A 13,907-nucleotide genomic window follows, 5' to 3' on the forward strand; every position below is an offset into this window, starting at 1 on the left:
GTAAGGTAAAAAGACTTTGTAGAAAGGAACATGTTCCAGGCACTGCAATTATTTCTACATCCCTTGACTCTGTCTGCTATAAATGCTGTTTACTTAATTGATACCTATTAGTGATGGCAGAAGCTCGTCAGGTACTGCTTGCACACAGCAAACTAGGAATTTGTTGAATCCCAAGAAGTCCCTCCAAATGGGAAGCACTGAAAAGACCACATTTCTGAAGCAAATTCTCTGTGCTACCCATCTGGGAGCGTACAGAAAGCTAACACATAAATAACATGGCATAGTCACTGCTGAGGGACCTTGGGCAAGTCACTGCATGTCTGTGCCTCAGTTTTTCCATCTGTAAAATGGGGATAATGATACTGACTAGAGCTGGTTGAACAATTTTCAGCAAGACTTTTCTATTTAAAACTGTTGTTTTGACAAAACTGAAATGTTTTGTGCAAATGTGATGGTTTCAATGAAAATATCATCAGGAAGTTTCTCAGGTCCAGGCTGGAATTTCTGAAAGTAGGGAGAGAGAAACCAACCCACTCTGAATTGGCAGAACAGGGAGCTGAACCTGGTCTCCTACATCCCACATAAATGCTCTAACTACTAGGCTACTGGCTGGGGAGGTGTGTGCTGGGGAGGAGTTGGGTCCTGTCTCACGTTTTTTGTGAAAAATTCCAGAAGCTCTAATTTTTGTTGTGCAGTGGAACAAAAATTAATTTTGAAACCTTGAAATGTTTTGCACAATGGAATTGTTTACCAGCTAGTCCTAATACTGACCTCTTCTGTAAAGCGCTTGAAGATCTGCTGATGAAAAGTGCTAAATAAGAGCAAGATACTGTTGATGTTATAGCAGACAGCTTCCAGGAGAAATAGTTCAGTGTTTAAAAACGATATGTCATGTAGGGCTCAGATTATTCAGATGAGTCCCATGATTACAGCAGATTTCAAATCCTTCAGATTGAGTCCTTATGCTGTGACACATCTTGTCCTTTCAAGTTAAAATGTCACACTACTATGAAAAAACTATGAGGAGTCCTTGTGGCACCTTAGAGACTAAGATTTATTTGGGCATGTAGCAGGGTGGTGACCTGCTCCAGCCCTGGGAAAGGGCTGGCAGGCTGGAAGAACAGCCCAGGCTAAGTGGGGAAACAGCCGCAGTTGTGGCCATGCCGCAAACTGACTCAGCTGGCCCTATGAAGGGACTGCTGGGCTGAAGCAGTCTCACTCTCTCTCTGCCTTTAGAGGGAGAAGGGCCTGGCTGCTAGGGAGTGTACCTGGATACCTAAGGTGGAGCAGGGCTGGGGGAAGGCAAGAGGAGCTGGGGAGCTCTGGCCTGGAAACCCTCAGGCTGCAGGCCTAGGATAAGGCCAATTGGGTACCAGAGTTGCAAAGGACCAGCCCACAGGTAGGCAGAGGCAGCAGGTCCAAACTCCTTTGCCTGTGATGAGTGGTTGATATACTGCAGTCTGCCCCAGTGAACAGGGGCTAAGTGATGACTGACAGTAGCCAAGACTGAGGCAAAGTGGGGATAGTGGGTGGGGGTTCCCCTGGGAGGAGGAGACCAGAACTGTGGGGTTACTGCCAGGGGGCAGCACCCCAGTTAAAGAGGCACCAGGGAGGGACACGGGGGCCAGAGAGAGGACAGGCAGATCACCAGCCTGCAGAGGGTGCTCCGGAGCTGGAATGAGCTAATTCCTGGAAGTCACCAGCAGGGGGCGCCGCAGGGGTGAGTCCACACCTCTACAGGGCATAAGCTTTCATGGGCTAAAACCCACTTCATCCATGGGTTTTAGCCCACGAAAGCTTATGCCCAAATAAATTTTAGTCTCTAAAGTACCACAAGGACTCCTTATAGTTTTTGCTGATACAGACTAACATGGCTACTGCTCTGAAACCTGACACTAATGTAAGTAAGGGAGTAGGATGGGATAAAACAGGAACAAGATTGAAGAGAGTGTTCATGAAAATTGTATTTCAAATAAATATTATTTGGAATGAAATGTGGGGCACGCTTTTCTTTCTCTCTTTATTTTGAGGTTAAGCTTCCCATAAAATAAAAATTAATCTGGCAGCTGCTCCAGGTAACTACATTCCTCACGGAAAGTAAGAATTGAGAGTAGAACTATAACTACCCACAGGTATTTTGCAAGCTGAGAGTGCCCATGTTAATGCTGGCCTGTTTTGACACATCTTTCTTTATAATTCAGGCAGATGTTTCTGATTTTTTTTTTTTTTTTTTTAACAAGGCACAAATGTCATCTCATCATAGTTGAACTTTGGGTTTGTGCTGCTGTTTTCCTGAATGACATTTACATTTTTACACTAAATTAGAAGATTTATTGCCCCCATTATGCTGTCTGGCAGCACATCTAAAATGGCATATGCTCAAATTTTAAATGAGTTTTTAAAAAATAAGTAAAAGTCTCTCAGTCAGACACATTCTAAGTTATCCCCTCCCACCCTTGCTCAGGTAAGGGCTCTGGATTCTAGTTTTGGAGGATCCCATTTAACATTTTTGGATTTTGTCTTTTTCTGCTAGTCTGCTCCTTTTCTCCTGTAGCAGGGGGAATCATAAGGTGCTGTTCTTGGCACTTCTTTAGAGGACCAGTTTGTGGTTGGCCTCTGCAGAGCAGTACAAAAGGGGAAGGATGAAAGAAACACTCCTTATGCCCTGCATCTGATCTACCCAGATCTATTTTGCTGAGGAACATAGTCTCTGCTGCAGATCAGTGTTCATGTGGGTATCAAGTGGGAGGTAGGTTAAATGCAAGGAATGTGGAAAAAATGTTTTGTTTTTTCATCTTTAATCTGAGGCATTATTTATAATACACAAGACTCTTCCGTTCAGTAGGGAATATTTTGATGGACAAAGCCATACCAAATGGATATCCACAGTATACTGGGATCTGGTTGCAGATAGTGTTGCCGAACCTCCTACTTAAGGCCCGGAATGAAAAAGAGAGTCAAACAATAGGCAGGCAATTGAAGAAAGACCAGGGTTGAGTTGCACAGAAACTACTCATCTGCTGTGGGTGGAGTTAGCTTCTGAAGGCACTCTCCATAGGTCAGACAGCTACATTGCGTTTCATAGGAAATTCAACCTTGTATATCTAGCAGTGTTGGCTGGGTTGGGGATTAACCTGAGTGCCTGATGGGAGCGTTGATATTTGAAATCTATAATAAGTATACATAAGAAAATAACTGAACTGAAGATTAACCTTCAAGAACGGTCATGCAGATACAAACTATACTTCTTTCCTGGAAGCAGACACTCAAGATGGGCCAATGGATATATTTAACTCCCATCAGCTCTAGAAATACATAAAATAGATCAACTAGAGGACTTTGCTGAGTTAGGGAAGGAAAAAGAGAAGATGGCCAGCCTCTCGAGTGGATGTGAATGACCACCACAGAATATATTTTTGGGTCTGCTGAGAGACATAAGAACCCTTTACCCCAGCGAAGGGCCTTTAAAGTGCATGATTACTTGCTGCTCTGGTGAGAATTTCTCATGTCTTGTTGCATGGGCTTGTTTCCTTTACATGCTAGCACACTATGTTTCAACTGTTGCTTTCATATCAAATAAAAAACAAAAATCTTTGTTATTCTTGTTAGAGTAGCCTTACAGCTAAAGGAGGAGTGATGTCCTTTGTACACCTAAGGCTACAGGAAACTGTAATTTTCTATTGAAACAATGATACTTGTGCTAAGGCACTTTACATGTCAATGATGGCTAAATTTTTGAATAGAGGTTATTTCTTTTCCTTTTTGTTTAATTTTTTGGGACTCCTAAGGCTGCTTTCAATGTCAGACATTATACAAGGCAAGAACTATGGCAAAAATGGTCAGGAAACTATAAATACCATTGCGTTCTGTAGTTGCCACTGATGTTCATCTTGACAGTGTGAGGAACTCTTTTGCAGAGTATGTTGTTCTCTTAGCTCCTGAAGCAAGCTTTTCTTCTGGGACATTTTCATGTGAGTCAGAGTAGCCATAGCAACATTTCGGACTGCTAACCTTCTGAGAACTGAACACAGCAAGAGTCTGTGCTTCTGTAATATGTATTTAGCAGACCTGTGAAAGGGATCATGGCTTTTTAATCTCCATTTATCAACCAAACTACTTTATTTTGCATATTTATGTTCAACAATGACGGTCATGATTCATAGATGAAAGAGTTGCAACAAATATAATGCAGGGTCTGTCATACAAATGATATCCCAAAATGCTTTACAGAGTTATACAATACAGGTGTCACTATGACAATTTTCCAATTTTGTAGTGACAAAGTAAAAAGGAAAAAAAATAAAAAGAGAGGAGGCAAAGAAATTAAGACAGAGCTGAGACAAGTGTTAGTTGAGCAGAGGGGACCGAGGAATTTCATGGTGCATTTTAAGAAATAAAGAGGGCAATTTTGAGCCACCTCCTGACATGGATAGGGAGCTAAGGGAGTTGTCTGAGGACGTGGGGCAAGGTAGGCATTCAGTTCCAGGGTGTGTTGTGTGTGTTAGAAGGGTGGCATCAGCTTTCTGAACATAATGGAGATTCAGAACGTGGAGGTCATGGAGAAGAATTGCAATAGTCAGAGGAAATAAAGGAATACTAAGGACTTATGCAAAAGGTGGTGTCAAGACTATAGTATACAATGGCATATTGCAGAGACAGCAATAAGCAGATCTGCATGCATACTCTAGGAGAAAGATTTCAGAGTAGCAGACAATGTCAAAGTTATGGTCCAATGAAGACACTTGGTGACTTAATGAAAAAAGACAGAAGACATGGAGTTGTGTTTATTGAGACGGCTACTCCTGCCCAAAGGAACTGTATCTGTCAGATTTTTAGCTGAAATAGAGGAGATGAAGTTGTAGTTTTCTTCATCAAGACAAGAAGAGAGAGTGGGCAGGAAGAAGTAAGTGGTATCAACAGATATGTACAGTTGCGTATCAGATTAAAAGCAGAAAGGATTAAAGGTCAAGAGAAGACCAGTGAACTGAGCACTTCATCTTGTGGGAGGCTATGGTTGGTCTATAGCAGGGACACTGGCCTGCTACAAAGTGAGACAGAAAAATCAAATTCCTAAGTAGCAGGCAAATTTATGAGTGCAAAGTTAGGGGTGATTCAGAAACAAGAATAAATGTACTGAGAACAAACCCTTTGACAAACCACAGATTGTCCCTCCAGGAGGAAAGATCCACATGTAACCCATCATGATCACTAGTAAGCATTAATATGACACAGTGAGGATGTTTGCTTTTCCTTATCATAGGATTTTTGCAGTTTTAGCTAGTGAAAAATTAGTGCTCATTCAATTTAAAACCTATGGTAATTCTCTCTCTGTATGAATAACTGAAGAGTCCCTCTTCATCACTCCCCACCCAAGCCTGGATTATCCTAGAGTTTTTCATTACACCTGCAGTTTTACAATATTGCTTAAAAGTGATATGACCATACTCACTCCTCACTGAGGCCACCTAATCGGCTTAAAACACCTTGGATAATCTTCTCATGTTTCTCAGACAGGTGTTTTTGCATCACAGCAGACAGAGCATACTCCTTGGTCCATAGCTAAGAAAAGAGGGGGAAAACCCCACAATGTTAAGATTTCCTCATTTTAATCACTTTTAAATGGTGCAATACGATGAATTAGGTTTTTATTCTGTAATGTGTTTATGAATAATGTAACAGACCCTCATTTCCCTTGCTCTCACATACAGCATTCACACTGCAGTATTTGCAGATGCCCCTGCTGTCAAGCTATGCTGTTCAGGAGTATTTTTTCCAATACACACGGGCCTGATGCAAAGCTCACTGAAGACAGTGGGAGTCTTTCCACAGACTTCAGTAAGCCTTGGCAGGGCTGAGATGTGCTTCCCATTGATTTGACTTTGTGGTCTCTTCATTTGTCTGGCAGAGGGAAACTAAACAAACAGGCACAATAATATTTTAATGAGTGATGTCTGTGAGCTTCAAAGTTTTTTTTGGAACACTGAAAAAATCATACCCGACGACCCTTTCTGAAGGAGCATGTGTTTTTTCACTTTCCCTGAACAAGGTGAAAAAGTTGTCATCTTGCATCAGATGCCATATTCCACAGAGAGAGACAAGGTGGGTGAGGTAATATCTTTTACTGGACCATAGCTTTTATTACTTCACTCACTCTGTCTCTCTAATATCCTGAGACCAACAGGCTATAACAATACTGCACATTCCATACAGTTCACAAGGTAAGGGCGATAGTGTTGTCTAGTGGTTGGAAAAGGAGATTGGGATCTGGACTTATAGATTCCATTTACAACTTTACCACTCAGCCACTGTGCAGCTTTGGATAAGGAATTTAATCTGCTGGTGTCTCAATTTACCTATCTGTGGGGAAAAAAAATGTAAATTAACTCCTCCCCTGGCTCTCCCAACAAAGCTTGTTTGATCAATATACCTGTCTTTTAGACTGTAAACATTTTGGGGCAGGGACTGTCCGTAACTTCGTCTTGTGCTGTGCTAACAATACTGCCAGCACTAAACCTATAACGATATGGGCACTTATGCCCTAAGCTCTTCTATTACCGAAGGCCGAAGCATTATGTTTTTAGGTTGCACTGGAGCCAAATGACTGTTTGGTGAAATTCAAGGTACTTGTTAGGCTGAGAGAGATGCGTAAAGTTAATTTAGAGTTTTATATATGCCATCTCAAGAACTGCCTCCCACCCACTTTGTGATCTGTGCTCATCCAGAACATTTTCTGCTGAAGTAAGTGGACAAATCACCACTTAAATTGAGAGAGCTGAGCCCACTAACCCCAGCAGAGAATTGGACCCTACAACAAGGTGAGAAGCTTGCAGGTGCAAGAGAATTGGATAAGGTGAGACGCTTGTAGGTGCTGATGGTAAAGCTTGATACTGGGTCTTCCTGTCTGCTATTCACTCCTTGTGGACATTACTGAGCCCACCTAGCTTTTGGAAGGGTACCTATTTGGCAAGATGCACCTATTTGGCCAGGACATCTAAAATGATTGAAATCTTGGATTCGTAGCTGACTGGTAAAGCTGCAAGCACGTGCAGCTGCAGGTGTCAAATGAAGCTTTCTAAAGCCCTCAGATATCACAGGGTTGGGTTCCAACTAAATGCCTGTAATAATAATATAATTGTACCAATATCTCTCTTTGGGCCATTCTGTTCATGGATAGGGTGGTGACACACAGACTTACCTGCGGTTCACTACTCTGTATCAGCAGCTTGTGTCAGGACTGACATACTCACTACACGTAACACACTGTTGTCATAATCTGTAGCTAGATGGTGCCATGTAAGATGCCACTGGAAAGCTAACCCCTCTCTGATCATTAATATTCTTCCATGATGTAAGTACAGGGTACGTACAAAGAGTTACAAGTATGTGGTAGAATTATGTTCTTTAAATGTGTTTGGCAAGCAGTGCATAAGCCCAGTCTGCCTTAGACAAAGAAAATGTGTATTGTATTGTCCTCAGGCACAGATAATGAAGGCACATTTACATAGAATGGAAACTAAGCCATCATCCTTGCATGTGGGAGACTGCCTCGGGGTGGGGGTTGGGCTAAAAACTTCAAATAAATAACTAAATCAACTGATTGTATACAATATTACTGTATTGCAAAAGTGAATCAAGTAAGGTCTTTTCTGGAAGCTAATGACACACTGGTGATCAATATCATTGTGCAATATATGTATTAATACTATATGAGGAAATGTGGATAACTAATGATATTAAGCTTTAAAGTCTGTGTCCAAACACAGAGAGAAACAGGTTTTCTCTCAGACAGGAGGGAAGGCAGCTATCTACACGTCTCCAATGAAATTAACCAAACTGTGACCCAAAACATGGAGGATGGGAAGTCTACAGGAAGGGAAGAACAGCACAAGGTCAACCCGAGCGTGGGGACAAAACTGTGAGTTCGGGAAGTTTTAAGGAAAGGGAATAAGCCATCCTAGCATCCATCACTGAACAAAGGGCCAGAGCTCTTGCAAACTGGGAAAGATGGATTCTTTAACCAATGGGGTTGAAGTGTCCTGGGACAAAAGATTGATAAGAAATCAAGCTTGAACCGAGACAGTAACTTACCGAGTTAAACCTTAGCCATTAGAAAGCACATTTTTACTGTTTGTTTGTAACCCTCTCTAACTTTTTCTTTTACTTTGCATCACATAAGCTATGTTCTTTTGTTAATCAACTTGGTTTACTTTTAGGCTAAACCACCCCAGTGCTGTTTGAATGGAAGTAATTGTTAACTCCAGTGAATGTGGCAAGCCGCTGAGTATTATCTCTTTAACAAAGCAAACAAACCATATTATTTCTCTGAATGGTCCAGGAAAGGGCTGGATGTTGCAGACTACACAGGCTTTGGGAAAATTCGGGACTGGGGGTTTTGGGGTCATCTTGCCAGATGTAACCAAAGCTGGTGGAAACCAGTGTAGGGCTGTTGTGTTGTAGGCAGGCTGCTGAGCTCAGTGTACTGAATCAGGGTTGCACAGCACACAGACACTCCGGATACTGCACTGTTGTCTGCTAGTGTCCAGGCTGTGAGCCACAGCAGCAGAGCAGTTAAAGCTGCCAGCGTTACAGAGCAGGGAGTGACACAAAACCTTACTGGTCTGAACTGCACCTTAGGGTGTGAAAAGCTACCAGTTGTTTCTTAGCTAACTGCATATCCCAAGAGAGTCCTTTTATTTCTAAAACTTCTCCAGAGTGCTATGTATTGTGCACTCTCTCACACTCTCTCTCTGAGCAATTCGGATGAGAAAAGATGAGCAGACTCTTAATTTTCAGAAGAGGATTTTAGAGAGAGACGGCAAATGGCAGCTTTCTTGCCATTGTTTTTTGGATACCTGGCTATTGACAGAGAAGTCGTTTTTAGGTGTTTATATGCCAGTTTATTCTCTAATATTTTGTGGATTAAATTAATAAGGAGAGACTCTATTATTTTTGCAATCAAACAAAAAGCCAAATTTGTCCATTCCAGACAGGTGCAAGCTGAGTGACTCAGAATGATCATAAAGGGAAATATATTCATTACTGTTTATTATTTGCTGACCACCAACACTGTGTACAAGGCTAAGTAAACTTCGCTTAGAGAAAATGAGTGAGTCATAGTTTTCACTGAGAGGACATCTAGCACAAGATAGAATCATAAATACGGATAAAGGTTCCTGTGGTGACTCCTTGGAAACAAGGACCATTAATAAGCTGAAAAATATGTTTGTGTCTAAGGTTCCCTCTCAGTGAAAACCGTTGCAAACAGGCTTGAATAAAGAAGTAGTCACATAGGCCCAGATCCTTGGTCATAAGAGAGGAAAGCACCACTGAGAGGGCATGTGCACAAAGGTAGCGTGATGCCTCCTTTACACTCCTATCCTCAGTCAGCTCTGCACTGGTCTGGTTCAGCCTCCATCTACAGGCCAGAGCAACATGTAGGCTTCTTTAAACTATGTCAATGGCCAAAGACAGCAGCTGGGCCTTGCTGGAGTCCAGGAAGCCCCCCTTTCTCCTCGGTCATCTGCTGGCTCTATGCCTACAGAGGCTCTCTCCTTATATGCACCTCTTCAGAGCTGCTTTGCACTACTGATGTGGCACAGCGAGATCCAAAGTCAAGAGAGAATTTGGCCCTTGTCAGGTAAGTGTTTGTCAGGCAAACTGAAGGGGAAGGCCTGGAAAAAAGACTGGATTCTCTGCTGCATTGAGCTTCCACAGCTGCATCAGGGAGCTGGGTAAGGTGTTAACGCTTATAGCTGGTTACAGTTCCCACACTCTCAGAGTGGGTCTGTGTGACTCTAAGTCCCAGCACAGACATGCCATGGGGCTGCTCTAGCTTCCACCACCTGAGTATGGTCCCTGAGCGTGCTTGTTACTCCATGGCCTTGCCCTCGTACCAGCCTGAAAAGCAGACTGGGAGCACTGAAGGGAGAAGGTGGGACTATCAGGAAAGCTAGTGCAGCCTGTACCATCCTCCTGCGCACCAGGCTGCGTGGGGAGGGACTGTATGCCTCTGAAGCATCCTTCCCTGGACTCTCCTGAAGTGGTATGCCACAGCACTTCCCCTTCAGTACACACCTGTGTCTAAGTGGTTCAGTTTGGCCCTAAATACTATTAAAATCTCACAGGTTAGTGTTATACCCAGCTTATGGATGGGTAAACTGAGGTACAGTGGGAGGGTTGGGTGACTTGCTCTGTGCTACTGAGTCAGTGGCTGGACTGGAACTTAAAAGCTCTGATTCCTCATCCCCTTCTAACCACTACAGACCACTCTCAATACAGGAACAATAACTGAAGTGGGAGTATTAAGGTTGGAGAGGAATGTAACTAAAAGGCATGCTAGACTACTTGAAAAGACACGCTATTTCACTCACTGTGACATACTGAGCATCCACCAGACTCAGAGAGGGAGATAAGATGCACATGCTATGTCAAAAATTATTGCGTAAGCAGACTCTGACCTTTTGTGGGAGTCAAACTAGAGATCTGGAAGGCTCACTGATGGAAGCCCCTTCCTCCTCCTGCGCCTCTGTTTTGCTGCAGCTTTGTTTCCTGGCAACAGGCCAATTATGTGATCTGCTGAAGCAGTGAGCACTGCTCTCAGCCAACAAGAGAGTGGAATAGCTCTCCACTATGCAACCAAAACCATATAGTTTTGTGAGTTACCCTCAGACACAACGGCAAATTGAACACAGCCATGAGCTCACTTGCATGTTCTCTCTTTCCCTCTCTTCTTCCCCCCCACCCCCATTTTCCCTCTGGAATTTAAAAAGGAGGGGAAGATGCTGACATTTTTAGCACATAGGAAGGAATGTTGCTCAGCCAGCCTGTAGATGGTGTGTGATGCATACTGAATGCCAGGTAACACAGTTAACCAAGCCCAGCATCCGGCTGTGTATAACTAGAGCACAGACCTTAACTTTATTTTCTCTAAGTTTTGAGCTAGGGGGCTACAATGCAAATTGCTCATACCTTCTTTTCATTCTTAATTTATTCCCATTTGCACCTGTTGTGTCCTCTAGGCTGCAGGGCAAAATGTCTCTTAAAAAACCCACAAAGCAATGAAATAAAGGGGTTTTTTTTCTAAAGGGACTCCCATCCCAGATGTGCCCTAAATTGCTCAGTGCAAAGAAAAATACACTCAAAAGAAATAAAATCTGTTACATGTTAAAGGCATCTTGAATCATCTTGATAAGAAAGCTGCAGGCCCCTTAGGAAAAGTATTCTGGAAATGAAGAGACTAAAGAATTCTGTAGAATAGTTGATCATATGCTCTTACTTTCTTCAAAATGCAGATGAGAACTTTGTGCCCTACATAATTATGCCTTGTACATTAAAATGTATGTAAATTCTATTGTATGTGTATATATTGGTTCCTATCCCATCCTCAGCACTGTAGTAGCTGAGTGTCTTTCAGCAGGGCATTAAGTGACATGACTAACATTTGTCATGTGGTTCATTCTCTCATCCTCGCCCCTATGGAAGAATTGCGTGTGCGGTTAAATGTTTGTTTTGGTTGGGTTTTGCTTTTCAGTTATTTTTTTAAATGTGCACACCAGAGAAGACAGGTCGAAGATATGCACTTTACACTTGGAGTGGAACATGGTGAGGTCTTTGATGGTTCTTAGGAAAATCTACCAGCACAGCTAGGCTGGTATAATTATATTGCTAAGCTCTGCTGTATATCTACCTGTGTGGATGCTCTCTTTGGGGATTGAGTGCCGTTTTTTTGTTTGTTTGTTTAGTTTAAACCAATTCCAATGAGACATAAAATCAACAACAAAAAGACATTAATCTTGAAGAGAGCATCCACATGGACAGTTATACCAGCAAGCTATAACAATATAATTACAGTGGCACATTTCAGCCTGTCCATTTCCCAAAGCAGATATGCCCTTAGTTCCTGTGGAAGTTTGTTCCACAATTTCGGACAGGCCCTCGTGAAAGCTCTTTTGCATAGACAAGTGTTACATTGAAAAATGATAAGACGGTTACTCACCTTTGTAACTGTTGTTCTTCGAGATGTGTTGCTCATATCCATTCCAGTTAGGTGTGTGTGCCGCGCGTGCATGTTCGTTGGAAGATTTTTACCCTAGCAACTCCGGTGGGTCGGCAGGTCGTCCCCTGGAGTGGCACCGCTATGACGCCTGATATATACCCCTGCCGGCCCATCCGCTCCTCAGTTCCTTCTTGCCGGCTACTCCGACAGTGGGGAAGGAGGGCGGGTGTGGAATGGATATGAGCAACACATCTCGAAGAACAACAGTTACAAAGGTGAGTAACCGTCTTTTCTTCTTCGAGTGATTGCTCATATCCATTCCAGTTAGGTGATTCCCAAGCCTTAACTAGGCGGTGGGGTCGGAGAGAGATGTCACAGAGAGCAACACGGCGGAGCCGAAGTCTGCGTCATCCCTAGATTGCTGAACCAGGGCGTAGTAGGAAGTGAAGGTATGGACAGAAGACCAGGTTGCTGCCCGGCAGATTTCCTGAATGGGCACGTGAGCAAGAAAAGCAGCCGATGAGGCTTGAGCCCTGGTGGAGTGCGCAGTCACGTGGCCCGGGGGGGACGTGCGCCAATTCATAACAGGCGCAGATGCAGGATGTTACCCACGAGGAAATCCTCTGCGAGGAGATGGGTAACCCCTTGACACGTTCTGCCACTGCAACAAAGAGTTGGGGGGTTTTGCGGAATGGCTTAGTTCGCTTTATGTAAAAGGCGAGCGCCCTACGGACGTCCAGTGAGTGTAGCTGCTGTTCCCTGCGAGTTGAATGGGGTTTTGGGAAGAAGACAAGTAGGAAGATCTCCTGGTTAACATGGAAAACCGATACCACCTTGGGGAGAAAGGCTGGGTGCGGTTTGCTGCACCTTGTCCCTGTGGAACACAGTATACGGGGGATCTACCGTGAGGGCTCGAAGCTCTGAGACCCGTCTTGCTGATGTGATGGCCCCCAGGAAAGCGGTTTTCCATGAGAGGTAGAGAAGGAAGCAAGTCGCTAATGGTTCAAATGGAGGGGACATGGGCCAGGTCAGAACCAGGTTAAGGTCCCAGGTAGGGGCAGGGCGGCGAACCGGGGGGTAGACACGCTCCAAGCCCTTAAGGAATCTAGTCACTATAGGGTGAGAGAACACCGAGCGGTCATCCCCCCCGGGTGAAAGGTGGAGATGGCCGCCAGGTAAACCCGGAGAGATGATATCGTTAGGCCCTGTTGCTTGAGGGACCAGATATAGTCTAAGATATTAGCAATGGAGACCTCTGTGGGAAGGAAATTCCGTTCCGCGCACCAGCAGGTGAAACGCTTCCATTTGGCCGAATACGTCGCTCTAGTGGAAGGCTTCCTGCTGCCCAGGAGCACCTGCCGCACTGGGGTAGAGCAACAGAGTTCAGACCGGGTCAGCCACTCAGGAGCCACGCCGTGAGGTGGAGCGATTGAAGGTCCGGGTGACGGAGCTTGCCATGGTCCTGAGTGATCAGGTCCACATGAAGGGGCAGAGGGACAGGGTCGGCTATGGAAAGGTCCAGCAGCATGGAGTACCAGTGCTGCCGGGGCCACGCTGGAGCTATCATGATCAAGCGGGCCCTGTCTCTGCACACCTTCAATAGGACCTTGTGGATGAGCGGAAACGGTGGAAAGGCATAGAGCAGGTGCGTCATCCACGGAACAACGAAGGCGTTTGCCACCGAACCCTGTGAGAGGCCTTGAAAGGAGCAGAACATCTGGCATTTCCTGTTCCTGCGGGATGCGAAGAGGTCCATTTGGGGAAAACCCCACCTCCGGAAGAGTGAAAGAGCAACGTCCGGGCAAAGGAACCATTCGTGGGAAAGGAAGAACCTGCTGAGATGATCCGCCAGCGTGTTCCGAACCCCCGGGAGAAAGGACGCGATGAGGTGAATAGAATGGGCTATACAGAA

At 44.3% G+C, this 13,907-nt stretch overlaps 1 protein-coding gene across 1 annotated transcript in view; it reads right to left on the reverse strand.

The window, feature by feature from the left end:
- EVC (EvC ciliary complex subunit 1) overlaps positions 1–13,907 on the reverse strand; it is a 101,451-nt gene that overhangs the window by 13,089 nt on the left and 74,455 nt on the right. The window contains exons 13-14 of the mRNA XM_030563462.1: positions 5,450–5,559; positions 3,858–4,068 (exon numbers count right to left, since the gene is read on the reverse strand). Of these exons, the coding sequence (XP_030419322.1) occupies positions 3,858–4,068; positions 5,450–5,559 (321 nt within the window). The remainder of the gene's footprint in view (positions 1–3,857; positions 4,069–5,449; positions 5,560–13,907) is intronic.

This window comes from Gopherus evgoodei, chromosome 5 (genome assembly GCF_007399415.2).
Source record: "Gopherus evgoodei ecotype Sinaloan lineage chromosome 5, rGopEvg1_v1.p, whole genome shotgun sequence".
Lineage (NCBI taxonomy): Eukaryota > Metazoa > Chordata > Testudines > Testudinidae > Gopherus > Gopherus evgoodei.